The sequence below is a fragment of the Lissotriton vulgaris genome, chromosome 1_1, assembly GCF_964263255.1.
Source record: "Lissotriton vulgaris chromosome 1_1, aLisVul1.2, whole genome shotgun sequence".
Taxonomy (NCBI): Eukaryota; Metazoa; Chordata; class Amphibia; order Caudata; family Salamandridae; genus Lissotriton; species Lissotriton vulgaris.
This window is the reverse complement of record NC_141685.1, coordinates 454,887,416-454,913,650: the sequence shown is the minus strand read 5'-3', so window position 1 is coordinate 454,913,650 and position 26,235 is coordinate 454,887,416. Positions and strand designations below refer to the sequence as shown.

General features: G+C 43.8%; 1 protein-coding gene across 4 annotated transcripts in view; it reads right to left on the bottom strand.

The window, feature by feature from the left end:
- Positions 1-17,680, bottom strand: part of RAVER2 (ribonucleoprotein, PTB binding 2) — a 443,388-nt gene extending 425,708 nt beyond the window's left edge. Inside the window, exon 1 of one of the 4 annotated variants that reach the window (XM_086953598.1) lies at positions 16,967-17,680. In XM_086953598.1, the coding sequence (XP_086809724.1) occupies positions 16,967-17,161 (195 nt within the window). In that variant the 5' untranslated portion in view covers positions 17,162-17,680. The remainder of the gene's footprint in view (positions 1-16,966) is intronic. The other 3 variants (XM_086953593.1, XM_086953607.1, XM_086953602.1) reach the window with 3 other exon arrangements.
- Between the last annotated feature and the right edge of the window lie 8,555 nt (positions 17,681-26,235).

The following is a 26,235-nucleotide window of genomic DNA, read 5'->3' as shown; positions in this document are numbered from 1 at the left end:
CGAAAAGACGGGGAGGCAGGAAGGGGGCCTGTTCCTGCTAGCAGGAGGTTGTGGGTCGCATTACAAAGGCACCATAGTCTTTGAAGCTCCCCTGCCACAGATGGCTCTTCCTGACCTGGGGGAGGTGTGAAAACCTGAGCCCAGGAAAAGGCTTTGTTTCTGGGCTCAGGGAGCAAAGGCTCCTGCCCCAGGGGTAGGTGGTGGTGGCAGGCTGCTGTGTACCAGTCAGGGAAACCACCAGAGGCTGGTAGTTTTTTAGGGTGCATCTGTAAGATGCCCAGGGAGTGCAATTTTCATTAAATCCAACACTGGCATCATTTATGTTTAATGTGCTGAGAAGTTCGATACCAAACTTCCCAGTTTTCAGTAAAGCCATTATGGTACTGTAGAGTTTGTAATGACAGACTCCCAGCACTCTATACTCTTAATGGCATTACTGCACTTACAATGTCTAAGAATTGGTCAACACACTGTAGAGGTGCAGGGCTCATGCACCTGTACCCTCACCACTGGTATAGTGCACCCAGCTAGAGGGGTGGCTGACCTATGCCAGGGCAGTGGGTTGTAGGCATGGCACACAGGGATGTGTGCCATGTCGATTCTTCGCTTTGTTCTGCACCAAAACACGCAGCCTGCAATGGCAGTGTGTGTGTGTGTAAAGGTACAGGGCCTCTAAGGGTGGCACAATAAGTACCTCAGCCCTTAGAGGCCTTCCCTGGCCACAGTGCCCTTGGTACCCATGGTACCTTTTACAGGGGACTGACATGTGGCCAGAGAGGTGCCAGCTGGGGGTACAAGGTACAGTTTTGAGAAAGAACACAGGCCCTGGGAACCTGATTAGCAAGGAACCAGGGCACAGAGAGTCAAAGTGCATCAGTAGTCTGGCAAAAAGTGTTTGGGGGAAGGGGTTACTGTTACAGAAACCCTGCTTCCTACAAGGTTCCAGCGACAATGGCACATACAATACCCTTCAAAGTATAAAAACTTCTGAGAGGATCAGACTTGGGGCAGGTTGGTGGAATTTTTGCACAATTGGGAGACTTACCTCAGATGCTTGGGTTCTTCAACCCATATGGGGGATCCAAATAGAATTCTACGGCTCTCAAACCGAACCACACAGACCAATACCCCCTGTTCTTCTCTCGCGAGCAAACATAGTTCGTAGATATGGAGATTTCCCAGCTCTTAAGGGCGCGAATGTCCCAACAATTATACACCCCTATAGTTTTCAGCAACTTTTTCTTGGTGGAAAAGAAGGTTGAGCGCCCATGTACCGTCATCAATCTTAGAAAGTTCAACAAGTGTTCAACAAGTGGTTGGTTTACCGCCACTTCAAGATGGAGGGTATCCATCTTTTCCTAGATTTATTACAGGCAAGCGGCTGGATGGTCTGGACTTTAAGGACGCCTATCTCACGATTCCTGTCTTTCCCCCTCACAGGCGTTTCCTGCAGTTTCAAAGGAAGTCACAGATATTTGAATTTACTTCCCTTCCTTTCGGTCTATCATCCACTCCATGGTCCTGTACCAAGATTTTGAAACCTGTGATCGAGCACTTGAGTGCTCTAGGTGTCAGACTAATCATCTATGTAGACGATATACTCATTATGGATCAAAGTCCAGAACGTTTGTTAAACCATTTACAGAGAATATCGATCTGTTAGGGGTCTCTTGGTTTTGTGGTCAAAGAGAAGAAGTCTTCCCTGCTTCCGTCCCAAAACTCGCAATTTCTGGCGTTTATGGTGGACTCTGTCAAAGCCACCCTGATCCTTCCATCACACAAACGTACCAAAATAAAGCACAAGCTCAGGAAAACCTGGTCTAAACCTTTGGCCTGCATTGCAGGTCTTCTTTCACCGTCCATACCAGCCATTTTTCCAGGCCACCTTCACTACCGGGGGTTGCAACGCCTAAAGATATTCCATCTTCAACTGGGTCTCACCAATTCCCAAACCATTGCGCTCTCGGAAGAGGTGAAGGAAGAACTGCAATGGTGGGTCTCCCATATGAAAGCCTGGAATCAACTCGATCTTGTGATAATATTGGATGCAAGCAGCTTGGTTTGTGGAGCACGCTTCAGGGAATTCTGCACAAGAGGAAATGGTCTTACACAGAACACGCCCCTCATATAAATTGTCTGGAACTAATGGCAGACTCCTTTGCAGCAAAGTATTGGACTAAAGACAAAGCCCAATGTTGGGTCCTTCTCCAAATGGACAATGTAGCGGCATTTTGGTATGTCAACCATCATGGGGAAATGAGATTGAAAACCTTTTCTGATTGGACTCGAACCTTTTGGAACTGGCACCCAGATTTCGATTTCTGCAGAACATCGTCCAGGAAAATCCAATCCAGTGTCCGATTGGCATTCCTGACATTGGCAGGATGACCGTCTCTAAAAACGACATCCACGGGTGTTCTAGGAGATTCATTCCAGGGGTCCCTTTCACGATGGAAAGGTTTGCCTTTTGGCTGGATCATCCATTGGACAGATACCGCAGTTGGCAACCAGAGCCCAATGCAGTGCTGACTGATGCGTTTCTCCAGGATTGGGGCAAGGAGAGAGGGTGTGTGTTGCCACCATATGCGATAATCATGGGATTGTCCATCCAACTTCAGAGACAAAAGGGGAATTTGGTGGTAATCACTCCAATTTAGAGGTTTTAAGTCTGATTTTCCAATCCGTCTACCTCTGTTTCTGGGTCTCCTCCAGGATCCCCAAGGGAATCCTCATCACCTGGTCCTAGCAGGCACCCTTTGTCTCGTCTCAGGCATGGAGGATTACTGGGAATGTTTGGAAGTCCCAGGCATTTCCCGAGAGGCTGCTTCATTGCTCACCAAAGCCTGGGCATTAGAAACAAAATATTTTGCTCTGCCTGATCTAGACTGTTGGGTTGGTGTCATCAACAACAACTGGACCCTTTGGGGGCAGATGTTGTTCACATTTTCAATTTTCTGGCAGCCTTAGCATCCAACGGTTTGGCTTGTAGGTCAATTAACACTTTTAGATTGGCCATTACGGCTGGCCACTCGCTGATAAAACGGGCACCCGGTTGGGGAGCATCCTTTGGTTTGTAAACTTCTGAGGGGTATAGATTGTCTGTTCCGCCTGAACCCAAGTATTCTAAATTATGGGACATTAATATGGTTCTAGATCTGTTCAAATCATGGCCTTCAAATAAATACCTGTCATGGAAACAGATGTTGGCAAAGTTAGCCACCTTGTGTTTGATTTCCTGTCGGACGTGCGAGGCCTGGATGGAATAGGTAGGGTATTCACTCCGGATGGAGTAACTTTTCACATTTCCAGGCAAACAAAACGTTATTTAAAAATGTCATACTCAGCATTTAAAGAAGTTCCTAAGTTATGTGTTGTTAGGACGGTAAAGGCTTACGAGACTATGATAGAATACCTTTGCCCTCAGAGTGAAAAACAATTACTCATTGCTCTAACTTAACCTCACAAAACGGTTTCTTCTCCTACCATTGCCAGGTGGGTCAGATGGACCATGCAAGAAGCTGGTATCCACATCTCCCAGTTAGGAGCTCGTTCTGTGAGAGGGGCCATGGCCTCCAGAGCATTTTCCATGGGAGTTTGATTCTACATTTGGAAGATTTTATTTCAAACCAGTTTCAAATCTGGCAGCGCTTATGGTGGAAAAGTTTTAAACTAGACTAATCATCGCCTCCAGTCTTGCCATACAATGAAACCTTTCCTAGTAACGGAAAGTTTCAATTCCATTAAATACACAGGCTTAGGATTAGCCCACCCTCTTACAACATTGGTATGCGATGAGATATAATGGTATAATAAGAATTTGTTCAGATAATATATCTGTCTTTTTTCAAAGTAATGAATAGTTGATGATATTCTTGTCTAACTAGAAATGTATAAGTTAATTTGTTTTGGCGCAGCATAGTTTGATGAACACTGGAATAATACTGTTTTGGGAACAGAATCTTATGTGATTGTGTTTTCTTCTCAGGGATTCTAATAAACAAGAGTGATCCTTGGAGAAGTCGGCTGTGGTCACAGGAGGAAAGAGGAGGATACAGCGTCTGCAGAGAATGTTGAGAGAAACTGCGGCATTCGGATTGGATAAACCGTTTTCTGTTTCTTTTCCCAAATGACTCATGGGAAAGGAGTTTAATGTTGAGATTTACATAATGTTTAATAAATGCTGGATATAATAAAGTGGATAAAGTTAAAGCCTAATCCTCGCCTCTGTGATCTTAATAGAATTGTAACTTTCCATTATGATAGCTAGGAAATGTTTGATTTTTCTCTAATAATGCTTTGTTCCAGTTAATATACAGTCTGAACATTTTTAAATACTTTTAGACTAGGCACTCAAAAATTCTCTTGTAGTATTTCACAGAATTGTAATCTGTGAAACGCCGTTTACGGTCTAAAAACAATATTTGAAAAAATTAAAACTCAAGATATCAAACTCTGACACGAATTACGAATAATAACTAGTAAATCAAAATATAAACACAGTAGCAGCCCGTTCCGACGTTGTCCAGGCATGCTGTAGCCGACGCCACTGTAGCTTAACAGGCTCCACCGTCCTGATGTTGTCCAGGCATGCTGTAGCTGACGCCACTGTACCGTAACACGCTCCAGCCGCGAACGTGTTTGTCCGGTGTTCGCTCCATCCCCGAACGTGTTTACCCGCTCCAGCCTACGCCACTTAGACGCACAACATCGCTTCAACGTCCAACGCCCACAACAATGCTAAAGGACACGCCCACTCTTATTGGAACGTTAGTCCCACACAGAACGCTTCTCTTTTGCCGAATCCCACAACGCACTACTTTTCACAAAACGTTCTTTTCCCCTTCTAATGTATATATGTTGGGCTGCTGTATAGCCTATGACCATCTGCTGATACTGTAGTTTGCAATGCTGTATTGGGTGTTCCGATTGGTGCTGTAGTTCTGGAGCTTAACCGCCTCAAAGGTATGGGCTCTCTCTTTATAATAGTAGTATAGATATAGATAATAGAAAAAAAAACAATCATAAATCATATTGCGTTAAAAATTGTGCATTCACATTTTAAAGCATACACATGAAAAAATAAACATATACAATTAAAAAATGGAGATACTTAAAATCAAAAGTATATCAAAATGACTAGTTTGGCCCTTGCCAACTGGTCAACCACTAAAAAGGTACTTGCCGCGATAAATGCAAAAAGGCAAGACAGTGCACAACACCCCAACAGATTACCAGCTGTAATTTGTAAAGCCAATCCAAGCTACTGGCTAGAATCCATAAGCAGGCCGTATAATAACTGTATATGAACTTGATGGCGCAAGAATCGTGGCAAGAATCAATTTTCGATCGAATACACAAAAAACGGTTGTAAGTCGGAATCTTCAAATTATAGGTTAATAGCCTTCTTTGATGTTGACTTAAAGTACTACACAAGTCTACTATGAGAGGGTAACTGATCAGGATTTACTGCCATAGGTTCAAACTGGTTTACGGGCCGACTGATGAATAATGAATAAACTGCATTCCCTCTATAAGGTACACCAGACCTAGATAATAAAGACATTTAATCATTTGTACCTCATTTATCACCAATGACACAAGTTTGCTTATACTTGAGGCCAAAAAAACACATTCTTCATTTCTGCTGTGTGTAAATGATGTTAGGAAAATTGTAGTGCCTGAAGGCCACTTTCAGTCACATCCACCAAAGCGGCATTGTCTGAATAATTAGTAAGAGCCATTCAATAACCCAATTCTAGGAATATTAGTGCCCTCTGTCCTGTTTTACATTCATGGGTATGACTTAGCACTTTGTCCATTCTAATAGTTAGCCAAGAGTCACAATATAACAAGCTAAAGATTTCAGGTGTACAAGAAGCTCTATGAGCTTTCACTACAAGATTCCCTTCTCAAAACAGTCAAATGCATTTGATAGACTAAGAAAGCTATTAATTAAATGTATCTACAAATGCTTCAATACTTTCCAACTAGATAAGTAAATACAAAAACAAGTTGACTTATAGAATGTTTTTTTCTAAAACTACCCCGAATAGTCAGAATGATGTTAATGGCTTGGTCTCGAGAGTGGACGAGCCCAAGTCTGCATCTTTTTTTAAAAGATCGTATTAAAAGGTCACCATGACTGATAGCAAGTTGAATGATTCTAAAGAGGCCATATTGCCTTTCATGTATCGCAATTACACCTGCACTTAGACAATAATAAAAAAAACTGCCGTTTCATGTGCAAAATGCAGTAAAAGATATATCAGTCCACCAGTTAAATATATCAGCCTCAGGGTAAATAGGTTCTCTTAATGACGGAACAGAAAACTTAAAATCACTTTCTTGACACTTCTCCTCCCAACCTCGCCCACCGACTTCATGCTTTCTTCGGACGGCTTGGACCTGCGTCACATCTATTTTGTCTTTTAGCCCCCCACTCCCCCCCCCCACAACTCTAGCCACCCCACACAAAACTGAAATCCACTCACCACAAAAATCTGGAGATTCCTCAAGCCACGGTCTCTACCTTTGACTGACTCCCCAACCACACTGATCTTTTTTACAGGGTTGATTTCTTTGCATGCATTCCAAGTTTATCCAAGAGATTTATTGTCGCTCCCTAACTCCCAATCTCAGAAGCATGACCGTTGCGAAGTTCCAACTATGCCCTTCAAACTCTTCCTCGGGTATCAACCCTTTTAGCATTTACACACACACCAAGTCTCACACTGCTCCACAGAAGAACCAATAGGATACTGCCTTCAGCTCTGCACAAGGCATTAATAACCGGTTTCACCAAATTCACTCTCCATTTTTTCTGTATTCACACATTTCGCTAGATTGAACCTCTCTCAACTCTGAGGAATCTTGTCCCTCCACATGGCTCAGATCTCCACAGCAATCTCAGACATATAACCTGCAGTGAAGAACAACTACTGCTTCTGAACAAGAAAAAAACAGCTTAACTGAGTTCACCTGCTCAGCCACGAACCTCAACATTTTATCTTCCAAGCTCAACATCCTACTCAGGAAAGTGAGACTGCTGTTCACCAAGCTTACTCAGACGAGTCAACATCCACATCTCACCTACCTCATTCCTCAACAGAGGAATGCCAATTGTGTCTCATCCTCTAAAACGCTGGAGTGCTGCCACCTACTCAAGATACCTCCTAAGCCATAATTAAGATTCTTTGGTAATATCTGGGAAGCATAGCCAAGAAGCCAGTAGGTCTCGGAGATTTACCTGTCTGAAGCTGAGACATCGCCTATCCAAGATCCTCTGTAGAGATTTTGCTCCTCACTAGTCTTAATTCGGAGAGCATAGCTGTTTCATAGGCATAATGTCCAGAAATAAATGCAAAATCTCTAAAGGCTAAGGCCTGACATTCACAGAATAAAACACTATAGAATAGAAGAAAGAACATACGCTAGTGCCGGTCGTTCTGTGACCAGGGGACCTTGGTTCTCACATTTCTACCTATATGCCTGTTTGCATCTTCACGTTTGCTCAACTGAGCAGTTTTCCAGCCAACCCGACATTGGAAATCTTCCCACCTTTTCCTATCCTCCTCGGTCACGTGTTGCTTCAGGGTCTGATAAGTGTGCTCCTAGAGCAGCAGAATTGCCTAGTCCCCTGAAGCAAAGAGCCTCACTGCCTTCTATCAATAGTTCCGCAACCTCATTGCAAACCCTATCAATCATCTTCTGAATACGAGCCTGAAAGCCTCCAACATCAAAAACTGTGATTCAGTAGATCCAACTATTCTGAAAGTACAAGTCAATCTCTCCTGAAAGAGATCAATAAAGGCATCATCCGTCAGCCACAAAGTACTAAAACTCTAAATACTACCATTGGAAGCACCAGTACACCCAATTGTAACATCAACCAGAAAGAGATTAGAGAGATCAGACATATGAATAGGAGCCCTGGATACCAGTTGAACATCCAATAGAAACAGAAAAAGTAATATAGGTAGGAAAATGATCTGTGAACTCCTGAAAAATATATTCCCATAAGGTAGCCCAAGGACCTAAAGCGGTTGTGGAGTGAGTCCAATGTGAAGGATGCTGCTACAGCCATGCCATCAACTTCCCAGGCCATTATCCTCTTAAAGTCCCATCCTAGGAAGCAGTCCGCATAAGGCCTGTAGCAAGATACACCATTAAGATATGTAGGAAATGGGGGTTGCATAGACATTATGGTATTTCAAAATGTGGCCTTCCAACAAATCTGTACCCCAAGTATCCATCCAAGTTTTAAAATTGAGAAAGAGTTTTCTGACTCTTTTGAAACCTGCATAATAAACAGAAGAAAATCAACACCATCCCAGAAAGACACATGTCCAGGTGAGTCACATGGAGGAGCAGGACGTATGGGAAACTCCTTTTTGCTGCTAGAATGGATCCCTCTTGATTAACCTATTCACATTCCACAACAAAACTCATAGAAGAGTTAAGTTGTACATCCTGGGTCAGGTGTCATTCAATGGAAAGTGGTTTTCAGACCTACGCAGTTTCGGCCCATGCAAAGCTATTGCAGGTATTTCCTGTGAAAATGACAACAAATAAATCTTCAGACATTCAACACACATTAAACCCCAATTAATATAACATCTGTCAAGAAATTACAGAGAAGCAGTCTCATCCTGCAAAGAAGATCCGAAACAAGCCACATTATAAAAGGTAAACAAGCATTTGCAACGCAATAGGTCTCGCAATTGCGAGAGTTTGAGTTTTGGCATTGTAAAAACAACGCCTTTTATTTATGTGTTTTGAAAACTTGCAAACAGTGTGTAAATACGCACTCTGTACTTAAAGAAGCAAGGCTGGCATGGCAGTAAAAGAGGTGGTTATGCCAGCCTTGCTTCTCGTAAGCAAGGACTACAAGCACCGCTTGCACGTTTTCAAAACACATAAATAAGAAGCATTGTCATTTACAATGCCAATCGCTCAAACTCTCGCAAATGCAAGACCTATTGCATTGCAAAGGCTTGTTATCAATTTGAGCTCGAAACAGCTGGTTGAAATAGACACATTACGCAGTACATGGTGGATTATGTGACAAGTGCAGTAAATCCATACTTATGCAGAAAACATTGCGGCTGCAGGGTTACTTAAATCCGGGACCATATTCAATGCCCGGCCATGCCATATCACCGGTTTCAGGGACACGGGACACCCCACTATCTCGTATGTAGCGGTGACGTGATCGGTGTATGCACATGATGCTAAAATTTGAAATTAGATGTAATAGCCCTAAATGAACTCATAGATGTTCCAGTTAAGAGGACCTATGATGTAAAGATGACAATGCTCTCTAGCCCATGCTTCACTGTACTGGGGGGGAGGGGGGGGGGGGAGTTGTACAAGTGACAGTGGTCAGTATTTGTTGAAGTAACAATGCACAATGAGTGTGAGATTTACCGTATGTGGGCCATTAGAGAGGTGTAGCATCACTTGATGTAGATCACACAGTGGGTTACGTTGTGAAACTGCCAATATCACACATGTGCATTGCCTATGCAGGCTTGGACTAAGTATTCTTCCTGCACCTCTATGACGTGTCGGTCAGTGTTCCTGTCCATTACTAGATGTAGACTCGGTTTACAAGGCTTTTGAGGGGCAGTCAATTAGTAATTTTATGCGAGGGCCTTTCCTTTTCAGACTATTATTCCCTGGAGGCGAAGGATGAAGTGGCACGTAGTCAAAATTAACTAATGTGCCCTCATGTGGACAAACACCCACACCCACAGGAATGTGTGCATCAGTTAGTTTGCCACTTGCAGCGACTCAAAGCTGAACCTGTGAGGAACAGGCAGATGAGTACTGCTATGCAGTACATTCTGAGTAAGTCCCCAACCAGGTTGTGGGTTTAACCTTAAGCGGAGACTTGTGTAGTCGAAAAGTCATGTTCCAGCGTCTGAATGAAAAACTGTGGTTCCGCTGCTTCTCCACTTGGCTGAATTGTTCGAACGTAAACATGTAAATTTCAATAGTATAACACCCTTAAAATCATGCTACCTCCCCCTTCCCTATATAAAATACATTTTAAAAGAACGAGTTTAATATACTATACACAAGACAAACACATTGCGTCAGCTTTTTTAATGGAAATACGGCAGTGCTGATAGTCGGTCTCTGATAGGATCTGTTTGCGCTGAGAAGTGTCGGTACTTTCTTCTCTAGAAAGTATTGCACCAACCCAGGAGTGCCAGAACGCTGCGTTTCATATTTAAGAAGTGCAGGTACTCGCTACCTTCCCATTTTAATGAAAGAACGAACTGTCTATCATTTACACTTTCATCTCATAAATAAGGATGTGAAATGTCTTCAGGGAGATGCTTTTCTACTTAAACAACAAGCATTGGCCGCGAGGCAGTGAAAGTAACACGGCCGCGCAGCCTCGAAAGAAAGTTATCACAGGTATGCGCTCTGTGGTGGAGGAGGGGCAGAGCGAGGCACTTGGGAGAGCGCTGTAAGGCTTTATGAGCCATGACCAAGGAAAGACAGATAGCGGCTGCGGCGCATGCACTCGCGTGTGACCGCAAGCTTGAGGCCAGTGAATGCCTCTGGTAGCACTTTGAAAAGCCACTAACTAAATGTCTCCCATAGCGCATGCGCTGCTCAGGCGAGACCTAAAAACTGAACCTCTAAGCAAAATAGAGGGCATTATTTTTAGAGGCATCAGACACCTTAATGCATTAGGAAAGGCCAAATAAAACAACAAGTATCGGAATATAATATAGAGGAACTAGGTGAAATGATAGAAGCCCGACGGGTACAAAATGGCCACACTCTGTGACTGTTCACAATCTGGACATCAGTACATAAGCAGCGTGGACAGGCCAGCATACGTAAGGATGCATGTCCCCGCAGAGGCAGGTCTTGCAGCAAGTGACTGCCAAGACCAGGGCAAGTGAAGAATGATGGTAGCTGTGGAGAAAAGTAAACTGATGGCTGGATTTTTTAGGAATATTCAGTGGTGGTGCATCAAACAAGTAGAAGAGCATTGCCCCCAACACTGCTGCATAGAAAACTGGAAAAATAAAATGGTAATAAAAATAATTTTATTACCCTTTTACTTTTCCAGCTTTCTGCCAAACGGAGAGGGCAGGGTGAGCCAGTGGTCACTGCTGCTGATTGGCCGGAATGACAGTGGCCTGTTCACTTTGAAGTGCGCATGTCGGTTTGGCCAGCTACCTTGCTACGACCAAACCAACATGCGCAGTTCAAATTCTCCAACCCAGTTGTCTCAGACAGCTGGGTTGGAGAGCAGGCACAGGGCTCCAGTGCGCCTTTCAGAGAGCCGAGGCAGCCTGCTCCAGCAAATCCAGACACTGCTCTAAGCAGCTTCTGGATTGGATAAGGTGCATTTGGCTTTCCTACGTCACTTTGTGCATGGAGGAGTCAGAGCAACAGACTGGAGAGCATGAGGACGTGCAGCAAGCTAAGTGAAACTTTTATGTTTTTTTCTTTCCTGACTCGCTGTGTGATTGATTGTGTGCATTTGTGTAGGAATATTTATGATTGTGACTGTATATGTGTGTGTGAGCTTGTCTGTATGCCCCACCATGCTTTAATGTCACCACCACTGCTGGATTTATTAGGGGTCTGCAGAAGTTGCTAAATAAAACCACCACCATCGTGTATGCCCAGGCCATGCCCTAGAGAGGAGCATTTTAAATCTGCATATATCAAGCATCAAGCTGTGCTTTTTGGATCCTCTAAACATTTTAGGGAGAACGTGATTATTTCCGGCGGATAACGACTCCTTTGGAGAAAAAGACAACCTGCTTCTTGACACACTAGGATTTAAAACCAAAAAAAAACTAATCTTGAAAAGTGCATCAAAAGGTGTGGAACTCCATATCGCAGACCATCAGGAAAACTCAGTCCTAGGGTACTTAAAAAAAGAACTGAAAATACTCTTATTACAATGCTACTTCTGTGAAAATCTATCTCAATGCTGCTTGTCTTTCGTAATGGGTACTAAAGACACCAATGCTTTGGCTCCGCTGTATAATATTGATGCAACATACATTAGCTAAAACGTGTACAAGTTTACACTATATATTACTAAACCACACATCACAAGTTCGACTATTTGTGTCATAACTGCTTGTGTAAAAAAAATGTACTTCCACCCACTGGTCTTGCCCACTATATACAAAACTAATAAACATCTGAATGTATAAGCGGATGGTCCAAATTAATACTGATCATCAGTTTCAGTCTCCACAATGGTTTAAATACTTCAAATAGTTAAACAATCAACTTTCTGAGACCAGGAGAAGTATAGCTTGAGGAGATTTACTTAATTCCACCCTATCCACATGCCAAAAAGCATGGAGTCTCCTGCACCAATAGTCTGCATCGGTTTTTGGACACGGATACCTAATAGAAGTAGTTTTAAAAAGTATTTTTTTATCCTAACCTTTCTTTTTTAACCTCAACTTACAAACCAATATTTATTAACTCATTAATCAAAAAGTAGTAAATATTTTCTGTGTTGATGCATTTGTATCAAACCAGCTTCTAAGTACATTGCTGGTGTTCCTTCCACTTTGTGTGTCAACTTAAACAAAGTAACCAACTTAATGTTTTGAAATGCATTCCACAATACATAAGTCAGCCGGCTCCACGGTTTTATACCTTTTAGGGCGACAATCATATTGTTTTATATATTCATACCAAGGTTACATTATATTCTAAGAGAACTGTCTAATTGTATTTTTTGAATAAGGAATTGGTGTACAACTTTATTTGATTCATGAAGATTAGGACCAACATCAGAAAAAATACTGGTTTTAAGAACCTTGAGACATTTTAAAAGTGCCTTCATCAAAACACAAATAAGCTGTTGTTCTCATTGGCAATACTCATCTTGAAATTAGGAGCCTTAGATTTCACATAATTTGCCACCATCTTATAAAGTACATTTTGTGGAAGATTGTACATTGCTTTAACCTCTAATTAGAGATCTTGTGTCCTCTTGGAAGGATTATTTACTTCAAGTTCAGTATTAATTAAATCCTGCAACAGGCCTTAACATTTATTTGAGAAATAAGCATGTAAATAGCACTTTGTAGCCTGATTTAATTAGGTAAATTACTGAAATCAGAAACTTCAGGCTGTTCTAAAACATTAAATATGGCCCAGGTGTTTTTTATCTTGGCTTAATACAGTATTAAAATACTCTTTTCCGAATCAGGACAATCTAAAAACTGCCTCTATTTAATGATAAATGTTAAAAAATTAGCCATATTTCTGGCTCAATACTTTAAGCCAGAGAAAATCTTTAGAACGCATTTTTAAATTGGATACTTGATCTTTTATTTAAGTAAGGCCTCAGCGTTTACTTGACATTAGGGCAGATTTATAAGCTTCCAAGTTTCAAAGACAAATGTATCAAATGCACTGTTTAAATGTAAAAAAGGTGTAAATGTTATATATTTTCTCTGATGAAATGTTTGTCGAATATGTGTGTTAGTAATACTTCACGTAAAGTCCACTTTAGTTATCACTGGAACATGGTCAACTGTGAAAAATCACACTAATAACATATTTTATAGAGTGCAATTTGATTACACCCTCTATATAAGACTGCCTAGTTATATTCAAGTAATGGAATGTTATGATTTTGGTGGGCAGTAAATGTTTAAAATGGATCAATGTTTTAATCAAATGTAACTTATATCCAAAAAGTCAGCAAAGAAATTAAATTTTATTTAAAAAAATGGGTCTAAAGGAACCACTACGTTTATACTTGAAACATACAGACAACTTACTTAAAATGGCACCCAGAACAATAGAAACGATGAAAATTAAAGTGAAACAAATAAAGATGCCCGGATAAGAACCAGATGCCATGTAACTCTGCAGCCAACTCTTTACAGTTTGATGATCGCTTGGGTTATTCAACTAGTTTGTATGCGGAGATGGCACCAAGAGTCACTCCCCAGCCAACTCTGCACCAACTGCCACTGAAAATACCAGCATGGGTAGTGCCATTCCTGAGCTCCAAGAGGATTGCCAACCATACTGGGCTTGTACTCCCCGCCCCCCTTGGACTGTATAGATAGCATTGATACTTCCAGCTGCCACCTATTACTGATAATTGGTACCCTACATCTGTTATTTAAAGAACTATAAGAATAGGACTCTACTGTAAAGGCTGGGAAATCCCACAAAAGTTTCCTTATCTCTTTTCTTGCCTTTACCCGACTGCTGATACCCCCAACATCAAGTGGCACAAACTACGCCCCCCGTTGCCCTAGAGGCATTTCATCAACTGTACTCCTAAATGCTTATCTGCCGTTGATGTGATTCATCTGGCTGTGCTAGCCTTAGTTCCCACCCAATTGCACCAAGTGCCATGCACTGCCAGTGCTGCTACTCTGCCCAGTGACCAGGCCAATTCATATGCAAGAGTTTTTGGATCTCTACTGTGCAACGATCATTTGACTAAGCAGTTTAAAAAGAGTTTGGAATTTTCCTTGATATTACGTGGTTCCAAGGAAAATTCCGGTCCAGCTTCTCTCACAGGCTTGTAGCTTTCTTTCTCAATTGCTGTGGTCCTCTCTCTTCTTCAGAGTGTATTCAAGTTGGTGTCCCCTCCCTTTCTATCAACGCCATATTTGAATTAAATCCATGGTCATTCGAATCATCCTGAAGATATTTTTCTGTATTGGGCATTACTGCAGGGTGCTCTGTGGAATTTAGGGCAGTCAGGTAGCATTGGAATTTAAAGATACTGCTAACAGTATTCTTGAGGCACGTTTCACCACAAACTCCCAACTGCTCATCCAGCACTGCCTGAATCAGTTTTTCGCTTTTCTGTTACAGTAAAAGTACATAACACATCTATACTCTACTTCAGTGCTTGAAATGGAAAAAAGTGCATATATTCTGTGCCATAGTACCTGCTTGTTTCTGAGAAGTGTTGGTACTCTCAAATTAAAAGGTATTGCATTTCTCTTGAGAAGGGCCGGTACTCTCCTCCACAAAATATAAAAAGTGGCGATACTCCGTACCGAATAGTACCAGCCAACTAAAAGCATAGCTCTACTTTGAAGGATGGAAATACATGGCTTCCTGTTCATCTGTACCCACTGACTGATGCCCCTACTTTGGATTAGACAGCCCAATAACCTATGCTGCTCTGGTGATGCTTCACTTGATGTACCCGTACACGCACCTGTCTGCTGTTATTTACATTTAGCTAGCTGCTCTGGCGGTGCTTAACTTTTGCAAATGTCCCTGCTAGTACTTGTTTAATGCCAGTGATGCAACCACTGACATGCAAGTATGCCCAAATGTACATTTTCCCCACCATGTGCACCTTGTACTACAGTGAGAGGCCTCATGACCATAAGCACTAAGAGTTACACAGTGCATAATCCTGAAGGCACTCTGCAGTTACTATCTAGTGCAGCAAGAGCCTTTGTGGGTCCCTAGAGTGGAATGATTTGCAACATAAGTCGAGACAGTCGCTGTGTTTGCAATTTTTTAAATTATTTACAGATGTTTATTTCCCCTTCATTTCGAGTCAGTGAGTATGATGTGTGCAGTACCGTCTTCTAGGACAAGGGATTGCCCGCGTTCCAATAAGGCGAAGCAGCAATGGTAGAAACTACAGTAGTTAGACCATAGGCATTAACTTGACCTACACTCACCAATTTCAAAAGCAGGTCCTCTGAGTTGCGGGCTCAGCTGAGCAGCAGATATTTTTATTATACGTTTTAACAAAGAGAGCCAACCAGCCCAAAACTCTTATACTTCAAATCCTACAATGTAATGCACTAAACGTGTGGAATGTCAGGTATACAAACATGCAAATCAAGGCCTAAGGCAAGGTGTGTGAGCCTGCTGTTACCCTGCATTGAGACAGAATGGCTCCTGAGCGCTGTGCTAAGGAAAGATGCGTGAGAGTGGCAAAGACCTTGACATAAATCACATTACTTGGAGTTGAAACGAGATATACAAGACAGGCACAAAGACCCTACGTATTTCGGTAAATCTTTAGAAACATTCATGAACTCTGAAAATAAATTCTTGTGTAATTTGAAGTAGCTTGCTCATTAAATTTGGCACTAGATGAACAACACTTTTTTTTTCTTTCATTTGTTAGTTTCTGTATATTTGCCTCCTTTATCCGCAGAGAACTGGAAATAAATCCATAAATGTTCACATATTTAGACAGACTTTACCCATTAGTTAATCTCTACTTTCGTTTCAAGCACTGGTTGCTGCACAGTGCTGCAGACAGTACCAGCGTGAGTACCCATGGTTGAAGATGGTATTCCTGTAGATACCAAAGAAGCAACTCTGGTTGCTCAAAAAAAGACCTACTGTCGATATGCTTTACTCAGTACTGCAGCGAGTGTCTTCTGTGTATTTAGTGCTGCAAGGAGCAGTGCTGCAGGAGGCCCACGAGGATAACGTTCTCAAGTAGCATCCCCTACACGAATACCGTGGTGCTGGTAGTTCCACTAAGATACACGTGATATTGTAGCCCCCCTATTTGACTTCGAGTGATTGCATTGCGCTGCAAATAATTCAACTTTCTCGGTTCCCAGCGTTGCAGGTATTAACCCATGAATATCGGAATGGCCTCATTAATTGTGTTGTGCCCTAGCTAGTGCATCCTAAGTGCAAATATCCTGACTTAGGAGCAGTTTCCCTACAGGTCTCCAATACAATAGGACGGGCAAATCTCTAAGAGTAACATCTGGATTCTTCTTCTTCTAAAAGTAGTGGTCTACTCCTGTAAACACCCGGTATCCCAGTTCTCGACCACTTTATATTGCAGGTTATGCTCCCTCACTTGCAGGCACATGGTACTTAATGCTCTCTCGAGACCCCTTGAGATCCAGTTCTCCCCACTAGAACCTGGAGCTGCAAGTAATGCCTGGCGCCGTTAAACCCACTCCTCTTCTAGCACTCGATTGGCTCCAACACATACCTGGCTGCTGCAGTCCTGTGGTAAATTCCTGATCAGGATCTTTCTGCGGTTGCACAGCTCCCAGCGTGTTTTCTGCAGCCGGTTCTGGATCTCTTCGGGATCCAGCTCCCCGCACCACCTCCACCTCTCGGGGGGTACGGGTGGGGGCGGGTAGAGCGGGGGTGCCGCTGCGCCATAGGCCACGGCCGCCGCCATTTTGCCCCACACGACTCCTGGATTTGAGTTAAAGGTGGGCGCTCTCCGAGAAGGAAACGTGAGGCCCCTCCCCCGCCGTAAACCAGGAGTAACAAGGCTGGCAGCAACTGGGCTTCGGGGAAAGACCCAGGCTAGCCACGTCGCAGCTCAAGCAGAGGGCGCCTCCGGGGCCTACGAACGAGCCGGGGCCCTCTGCGCTTCCCGAGCTGTCCTGCTCCTTCTCCCCAGGTATCCTGCCCCGTGGCGGCTCTCCACGTCCCCTGTCCTCGGCGGTGCTCCAGTGTACGTTATGCACGGCTCCTCCCCGTCACCTAAGCACGCCGCCGGGAAGTTTGTATGTGTCTCGCTCTTCCTCCGAGTCTGCACGGCCCCCAGCGCCGGCGCAGGGTAATGACACTCCAGCGCCCTGGCCTCGCTGCTCTTCCTGCCTGACAGCCGCGTGTGGCTCTCGGTGAACAGCAGCGTCCGCCCGGGAGGTGTTTCTTCCCCACTTCCTTTATTTGGAAGGTATGAGTGCACACTGACGCGAGGGCTCGGCCTTGCTGGCACGGGCTTGTGGAAAACGTAGAGCTTGCCAAAGACTTTGTGTACTTAAGAAAAAGTGCATCTGTACAGTGGGTAAGACTGCCTGGCACGTTCCACCAGGACTAGAGTACTATTTACCGACAGACAGCCCTACAGAGAGACTCCGTGCTTCAGTTTAAACAGAGCTATCCTTTCTCGCCTCCTTTACGCTACTTTTAGGGTAGTGCAGGGGGCTTATGGACCTTCAGGGTTCCCATATCATGAGCATTTTTTGAATACATTAATCAGAAAATACAACATTTAATTTCCAGCTTAGGGTGACCAGAATTTTAAAGCCAAAAACCAGGTCATTTCACAAAAATAGAAGAACTACAATTTTACTTCAAGCGATGAGAGCGCTCCCCAGCAGAGAATTACAAAATAGGCAGTAAGAACATACATAAAATGCAATTTTTAAACCCAGTAGCTTGCCTGTTAATTAAATTGCTTTCTTGAAACAACTGCTAACTATCCCTGCTTGATAAAACATAAAAAACACCTCCCACTGTTTTCAGTCGACCCTCTTTAACTAGCATTTGCAATGCAATAGGTCTCGTATTAGGAAAGTTAGAGCTATTGGTATTGTAAATGACACATTTTTAATTTAGGTTTTGTTTTTGGAAATTGATAGCTTTGTCATTTACAATGCCAATAGTTATAACTCTCGCAAATGTGACACCTACAGCATTTGTAATGCAATATGTGTTGTATTTACTTGACTTACATGTATTGATATTACAAATAACAATGTTTTTTATTTTTTTTAATAATTAATACTTAAATAAAAGTTATTGTAATTTATAATGGCAATAGCTTAAACTTTTGTAAATAAAATTTGTGAAGATTATGTTCAGTGTATTTTATTGTGACGAAAATCCAAGAACATATGTCAAATATTAACATCTTTTTGTTACATTTGTAATAAAGCTTGAAACATTGAGATAACATATTTGAACCAGTTGTTGTTGAATGGTTGCACAGATTGATGCTGTGGTGGAGCTAAGTGATGTTGTGGTGCCACTGAGTGATGCTGTGGTGGTGCTGAGTGATGCTGTATGCTATTCTATGTTTTGTTATGCTATGCTATGCTATGTTTTGCTATGCTATGTTATGCAATGCTATGTTTTGCTCTGCTTTGTTATGCTATACTATGTTTTGTTGTGTTTTATTATGCTATGCTTTGTTTTGTTATGCTATGCTATGTTTTGTTGTGTTGGTATGCTACGTTGTGTTTTGCTATGTTATTATGTATTGTTATGTTTTGTTCAGCCATGCTATGTTTTGTTTTGTTTTGTTAAGCTATGCTGTTTTGTTGTGTTTTGTTATGCTATGCTTCAAGTGTCCTCGCGGGTTGTTATTCTTGGATCGGATGTCTCCATCTGCCGGTCAGAGCAAGCAAATTGGAGAGCCTGGTGGTGGGGCGTGTACCTTGCAGCATATTAGGTTTGGAACTATCTACCACCTCCCTAGCGTGGGTGTGTTGGTGGTTTTGGGGCTCCGGCAGGACACCCTGTTCAGAGCATATGAGTCAAGTTATGCGCCAGCCACCCATTTTCGGTTGATCCGTTGCCAGTGTGTTAAGATGGCTGGCCTTTCAGGACGTAGGCTTGCACTGGTGACTGCACAATAAGGAGTCCAGTGAGCAGTGCAGGGCGCAGGACAATTCCTAGTGTAGATATCTTCATATCCTTGGGGGCACTGCCTGTAGAAGTAGGGGGCAAGGACACAACCCTGTTTAGATCTCTTGTGGGGGGGAGGCAGAAACACAGGTCTAGCTTATGTAATAAGCCCAGGTAGATACCTCTCCCTCGGCTCAGTCTGATCATCCATTATGGCGGAATGCGCCTGGTGATGCGTTTTGACCCTACGCCAAAGTAGGAGCCGCTAGTGCAGGGCCAGAAACACTATGTGTAGGCAGCACAACATGGGTCTTTTAAGACACTGTGTAAATGGTGCATGGTAAGTAGTCCTTCTGCCCCCCCCCCCCCCCCTTGCAATGTTGTCAAGCAAGGGTCCCATGAGGGGGACGAGCTAGCAGCTGCCAGTTGTTGGAGCAAATCACCAGTCAAGTGTGAGGTTGGCCCCCGGTTGCCCTAGCATTTTGCCCCGTTTTGGGGGCCTGTGATGGTCACTTTCCAAAGTAAGGGTATGAATGCTTAGTTGCGTTTGGACACTTTGGCAGGTTGTCCTAATCATGCAACACGTCATATTTACAATTGTTACGGAGTGCTGCACTTGGTGGAACCTTACATAAAACATAGTAGTTTGCAGTCCAAACACTGCGGAACATAACTATTTAACATTCCTCAAGGAAGCCATCATTGGCAGGAAGGCGTGGGACCATGGAGGGCCAAGGATGTGGTCATGGTGCAAGATAATTATGGTTTACCCCCTGGGAACCAACTTGATAGGTAGCACCAGTGGCCTAATGGATAAGGCACTGTCCTCCTAAGCCAGGAATTGTGGGTCCGGGTCCCATCTGGGGTGGGTTCAGTTGCACACTTGCCCCAGGCCACACAAAGGGGCAACACAAAGCCCAGCTGGGCTTTCGGAGCGCCTTGAGCTAGTAAGTATAGCGACTGTGCGAGGCCAAGTTTAAATCCTCCTCGACCCAATAGCACTGGTAGGCAGTCTCTCTGCCTCGCGGAGCCCCTCCCAACCAGCTGGTCATTCACCTGGGGGGCAACAACCCCACGTATTTAGGAAGGACCATGTTACTCTACATAGTTAAATAATGAACCTGGGGGTAGTCGGTAAATGCATGGGGGCAATGTCAGGCATGGCCGGAGATCGTGCTACGCAGGGTGCCGAATCCTGCGAAGCAGTTGAAAGGTCTTGGAGAAGAGTCAACAGTGCCATGGCCAAGTTCACCAGGCAGAGGGCTCTGGGATTCGTCAGGCATGTTAGGATTCAGGAAAAGATCAAGGGCTACCATGAGGTGGCGGGGTCCATCTCTCACCTGTAGGGATGGACCGTCTCCTCCTAGACCTACAGTTAGCACTGTAGGGAATAAGGTTGCAGGTAGGAAGGAAGCTAGGTAGTGGGGGGCCCGGGTGACGACGGTTGCCGCCAGCCGGCCTGTGGCGGAGTTACAGGGCGATCTGGATGCAGAGAGGTGCAGCACGGTACCTCAGCGGGCACATAGGGGTGCCAGAGCCTAAGACCTAGGACCTGGGGCCTCCGGGGAGGTTCCGGGAACCCGTGTCGGCGCCCCAGTAGTCCTTCGGGCGGTTGTGGGCCTGTGCAACCGGGGGCTTGCCTAGCTACGCTCCGCCCCACAAGGGGCGTGAGTATAATTATTACCAGAAGGGGCAGCACATAGGTGGTTCGCCACGGTGCTGCCTGGCTCGTCAGGCGGGCAGGTGGCGAGAATGTGGCCTGCCCTTGGATCGCCCGTAAGATAACCCACTATGATTATATAATGTTGTATGTAATAAACCTGCAGCAACTTTTTCAGTGTCTTTGGGCCTGTACAGTGCTCCGCTGCCTCTCGGCGCTATAAAAAGTGCATGCATCAGAGAGCGGGTGTCCTGTGAAGAGAAGGGTTTTCCGATCCGTTCTGGGCGGCGGGCGAGTGAAGGGGCTCTGGTGCTGGTTCGGATTAGGTTTCCGAACTTGTTTTTAATGACAGATTCTAGTTTGCAGTCCAGCGACGCTGTGCTTTCGTGTGTGGCGTCGACAGCCACAGGCCGTGTTACTGGTGTGTACACACAACACACCACCAGGGCTCACTGCTCCACACAGACACACCTTTAGTGTTACACTCTTTTCAGGAATACGATACCCATCAAATCAGTGCTCGGCTGCTCCTGAGTCCTGCAGGGGTTTGAACAGGCAATCACACACAGACACGCACACACACGCCCACGCACACAGACATGTGCACGCACACACAGACACGCACACACACGCACATCCACCGCCTTGTAGCTGCCGCTCTGCTACACACATTCATGTACGTGAAACTACAAGTTACAATGTTGCGTATTCACATTCGAAGGGTTTACTTTCTCGATTACTACAGATAACTGCTTCGAAGCGTTAACAACGTGTGTGCAGCTTTAAATACAAACAGTAGGTTTAAACGACATAAAACGTCCCACATTGCGTGAAAAAGTGCCCCCCCCTCATTTCTCTAGTTGGTGCCCCCCCTTCTGACACTCCCAACCCACCCCTCCCCCTTGAGATCTCGGGCCCAGGGTGCGACAGGTTCACTACTGTCTCCCCTCTCCAGCCTCCCTGTCACCCACACGTCACTGCTCACCTTTGACCTCTCCTTCAATACCTACAAAGCCCTCACTCTTCATACCTTCTGTCACTCACACTGAACCCCTCCTTCTCGCCCATAACTACCTTAACCCTGCCCTCTCCCCACACCCGGCAGCTCCCCCTCCCTCACCGGCACACATGGACACTTCTTGAATTGGAAGACCCTCCAGTCTGGAGCCGGGGCGAACCCCCTACCACTCTCTCCTCTCACACTCTCTTGCCCCACCGGCATAAGTTAACACTTCATGGAAGTCCTTGTGTACTCTCCCTCCCGAACCTCCCACCCCTCTAGCCTGGAGCCAGGGGTGAACCCCCCCCCCTCCCAGCTCCCCCCTCTCAGACTCCCTTGCCCCATCGGCATAAGTTGACACTTCATGGAAGACCCATCCCTCCAGCCAGGGGCCGGGGTGAAGCCCCCACACACTCCCTCACCCCACTGGCATAAGTTGACACTTCATGGAAGTGCCTGTGCCTTTCTCTGTGTGGATAGCTTTTTTTGTAGGTGGCTCTATGTGTGGGTGGCTCTGTGTGTGTGAGGGTGGCTCTGAGTAGGTGGATCTGTGTGTGTGAGGGTGGCTCTGTGTAGGTGGCTCTGTGTGTGTGAGGGTGGCTCTGTGTAGGTGGCTGTGTGTGTGAGGGTGGCTCTGTGTAGGTGGCTGTGTGTGTGTGGGTGGCTCTATGTGAATGACTCTGTGTGGGTGGCTCTGTGGGTCTGTGTGGCTCTGTCTGTGTGTGTGGCTCTGTGTGTGTGTGTGCAAATGCAATAGGTCTCGCATTTGTGAGAGATTAAGCTATTGGCATTGTAAATGACAATGCCATTTATTTATCTGTTTTCAAAACCAAAACATAAGTACAAAATTTGTCATTTACAATGCCAATAGCTCTAACTTTTACAAAGGCGAGCCCGTTGCATTGTAAATGCTTGTTATTTTAGGAATAACTGGATCCTACCTCACTCCGGATTCCATGGTGGAGCATACTGGCTGCTAAAGAAGACGGCTATTCCCACATTAATCCTAAGACCCAAAGAACTGAGACTTTCAGTTATTGTATGAACTGTTGCAAGTAAACAGAAATCAAAGCGTTATCTTTTTTTGCCCCGCGACAGGGCCCCAAAGTGCTGAGTTGGGTCGCCTAGTTTTTGCTGGGACACTCCTTTCAGGTGTCGCAAAAAACCTTACCTCCTTGAGTCCACACTTGTTCAATGTGTAGGTTTGACTGTTGGCGGAGGTCATCGAATGCTATGGGTTTACGATTGTCTCATACACATATGAGTTTATCATCACACTGTCAGAGAACTCTTCCCATGTGGCTACTTCTTTATGCCTCTGCCTTGCTAGGTGAAAGGACTTAAATTGCCTTAGGCTCAATGCTGCGAAGACCGATCTATGGAGCATGGGCAATCCTTCCAACATCCGGTCCACAGCAGGGTGGCCTAAAGAGCTGTGCACATTACAAGAATCTTGACATTTGGTTTGATTAACAAACATGACTTTTAACAGTCAAATAACTGCAGTGGCAGAAAATGCTTTGGACTGCTCAAGATATTGAGGAAAATGTTGTCTTTCTTGCCAGTCTGCAAAAAACAGTAGTTCAGGCCCAGATTGTGTCTAGGCTTGACTATCGCAATGTTTTGTATCTTGTAGTCACACAGGGACTGATTAAGAGACTACAAAGAGTATGGAACGCTGCTGAACATCTATTATTGAACCTGCAAAAGCCTGACTCTATTGGGGCAGCGCCTAAAAAGCTTCATTGGCAGTCGGTGAAGCAGAGATCCTTTTTTAAAGCCTTGTGTTATTGTCACGAGGCATTTGCTAACAAAGGTCCACTGGACCTTCTCTCCTTCGTCAGACCATATGTACAATTGAGGAATTTACGGTCTGCAGGGGAGATGTTGGTGATGGTTCCCAAAGTAAAGGAAGTGCGCATAGTTGTGATCTCTTTCATCTATTATGCCCAAAATTGTAGAATGCTCTGCCCCTGAATGTTCGTCAGGCCTAGTTTGCATGTCTTTTCAGAAACAAAACTCAAAACCTGTTTTTTTTTTTAGCTTGGAATTTATGGGGGTTTAACAGCTGTATTTAGGCCGGCAGATACCTGTACCTAGCACTAGGACACCATTTGAGGTAGCTATGCGCTTTAGAAAACACATTATTATTATTATTGCATCGTGCAATAATAATAAGCTTCTGTGTATGGGAATTTATAAAGTGCAAACCTAGCTCAAGAGCCCAGAACAAGCTTCACAGATTTTCTTTATTCCGGGTTCATTTGGGTTATAATGATTATTTTATGCAGAATATCACTGCATTAAAGCTAGGCTTTCATGTGTAACCACACACACTAAAATTCATCCTTTTCTCACCTTTCTCATGTCTTGTTTACTCTCATTTCAGTCTTTCTCTTGCTTTTCCAATGCCTTTGATGTTGAACTTTGTTTCTATAGCTTAGTTTGTTATCCGGTCTATCCACGCTGTCATTTTATCCCCTCACCTACAGTGTCTTAGTATCTCCATCTTGTTGCAGAATTAGAGGCCTTCTACTTAAAGAACTTAGATTGAGTGTTGTTCACTGGGTACCTACAAACGTACCTGAAACTGGGCACCGGCACCATCATGCCGTTGAACTTGGTGGTGTCGCTAGAGGAGCAGAGGAAAGAGTAGTCCGAGAGAAAGGACACACAAGATAAGAGAAAAACAATCATTTACAATGCAATGGTCTCGTCTTTGTTAAAGTTAGAGCTATTGGCATTGATCATGACATTATTCTGTTTTTGACAAAATCTTTATTGAGTCCATCCAGCACTCTGGTTTTTTATATATTCTCTTCTTGTTTAATCCATTTGTTGTTGTGCAACATTAACCCAGTGTTTAGTCTGGAAACACTTTGTGAACATATGAAATTGGGAGTCAGCGGGCAATCCCGTTGTCTAGATGCTAATGTTATGCACACTTTTACTAGAACCACCTTGGTTCTCTTCTGGTATATTCATAAACAATAATAGTCCATTCAATGAGATTATTCTTATTTCAAACTTTCATGTTTATTTCATCTTTTTAATTAATGCGAATCCTTTTGTTTCCAGGACATTTCATATTAACATCTCCCATTTACCCAATGCATTTCGGGTCTATGGTGACCCTTCCTCGGGGGTCTCTATTAGAAAAATCAAGAAAAATGCAATCAGCCTCATAACCATCTCAGTATATGTACAACTACATCCAAATGCATTTGTTACCACTCTGTCATTTTATGCAAACACAAAGATCAAAAAATCATATTATATAATCACATGGCGATCCCTAAATGGCCAAACTTACAGTGTTCACCCAGTTCCATGAAGGTATAAAATCGAAAATGACCGTTACATTAGAAAGAGCTACTAGCGTATCTGGCAAAAAGTTCTAACTGCGCGCTCCGTGGAAACCTATTCTAACATGTTCTGACGAAAATAACCGTTAAATAAAACAAAACTTCTTGAGCCTAACAAACGCCCTGCTCCTCGTTAGCGCTTCACTTACTAGGAAATGCGAACGTCCCAGGTTTCCGAGATGTCAACCAATCCGCTGTTTCCAAACATTTAGTGTGTGGCTATTTAAAGCTCTGCGCGCTGTAATTGGCTAAGCATGCGATCACGTGATCGCGACGATGGACTAGTGTTCAGTCCTCATTTACTTCCTAAACAATATTAAGTAAATGTCGATAACTGGTATAAAAGAATACCAAATTGGTATAGAACCTCAATAACAATAATAATGAATAATAAATGAATGAATTTCAATACAATTCCGAAAAAGTGCAAACTACGAAAAACAATACTGCATGTTATTCATAACTTTGTTTCCACAATGTATATGGCTCTGAGACCCTGCATCATGCTAATCACAAGTGCAATAAAACGTGCATTGAAAAATAAACAGTTACTAAAAGAAAATGATGTCGGCCATTTTAGGTAGGGGAATTCTCACTCATAACGTTGTGCAAGGAAATATTGTCGGCTTTCCCAAAGTCTGTTTATAGAAAGCAGGATAATTCTATCCTGTCATTCAGTCCGTTAGGTTGTAGGCTGCCCATCTTCTTTATCCAAAAGTATTCGGATCTCAGTCTTTGCTTATGTGAGTCTTTCTCAGGGTGATGTTTAATGACTTCCAGTATGGTAAAGCGTAATTGTGCAACATTGTGTCCTGCTTCCAACCAATGTGCAGTCAATGTAGATTTTAGATTTTTCAACCGAATGT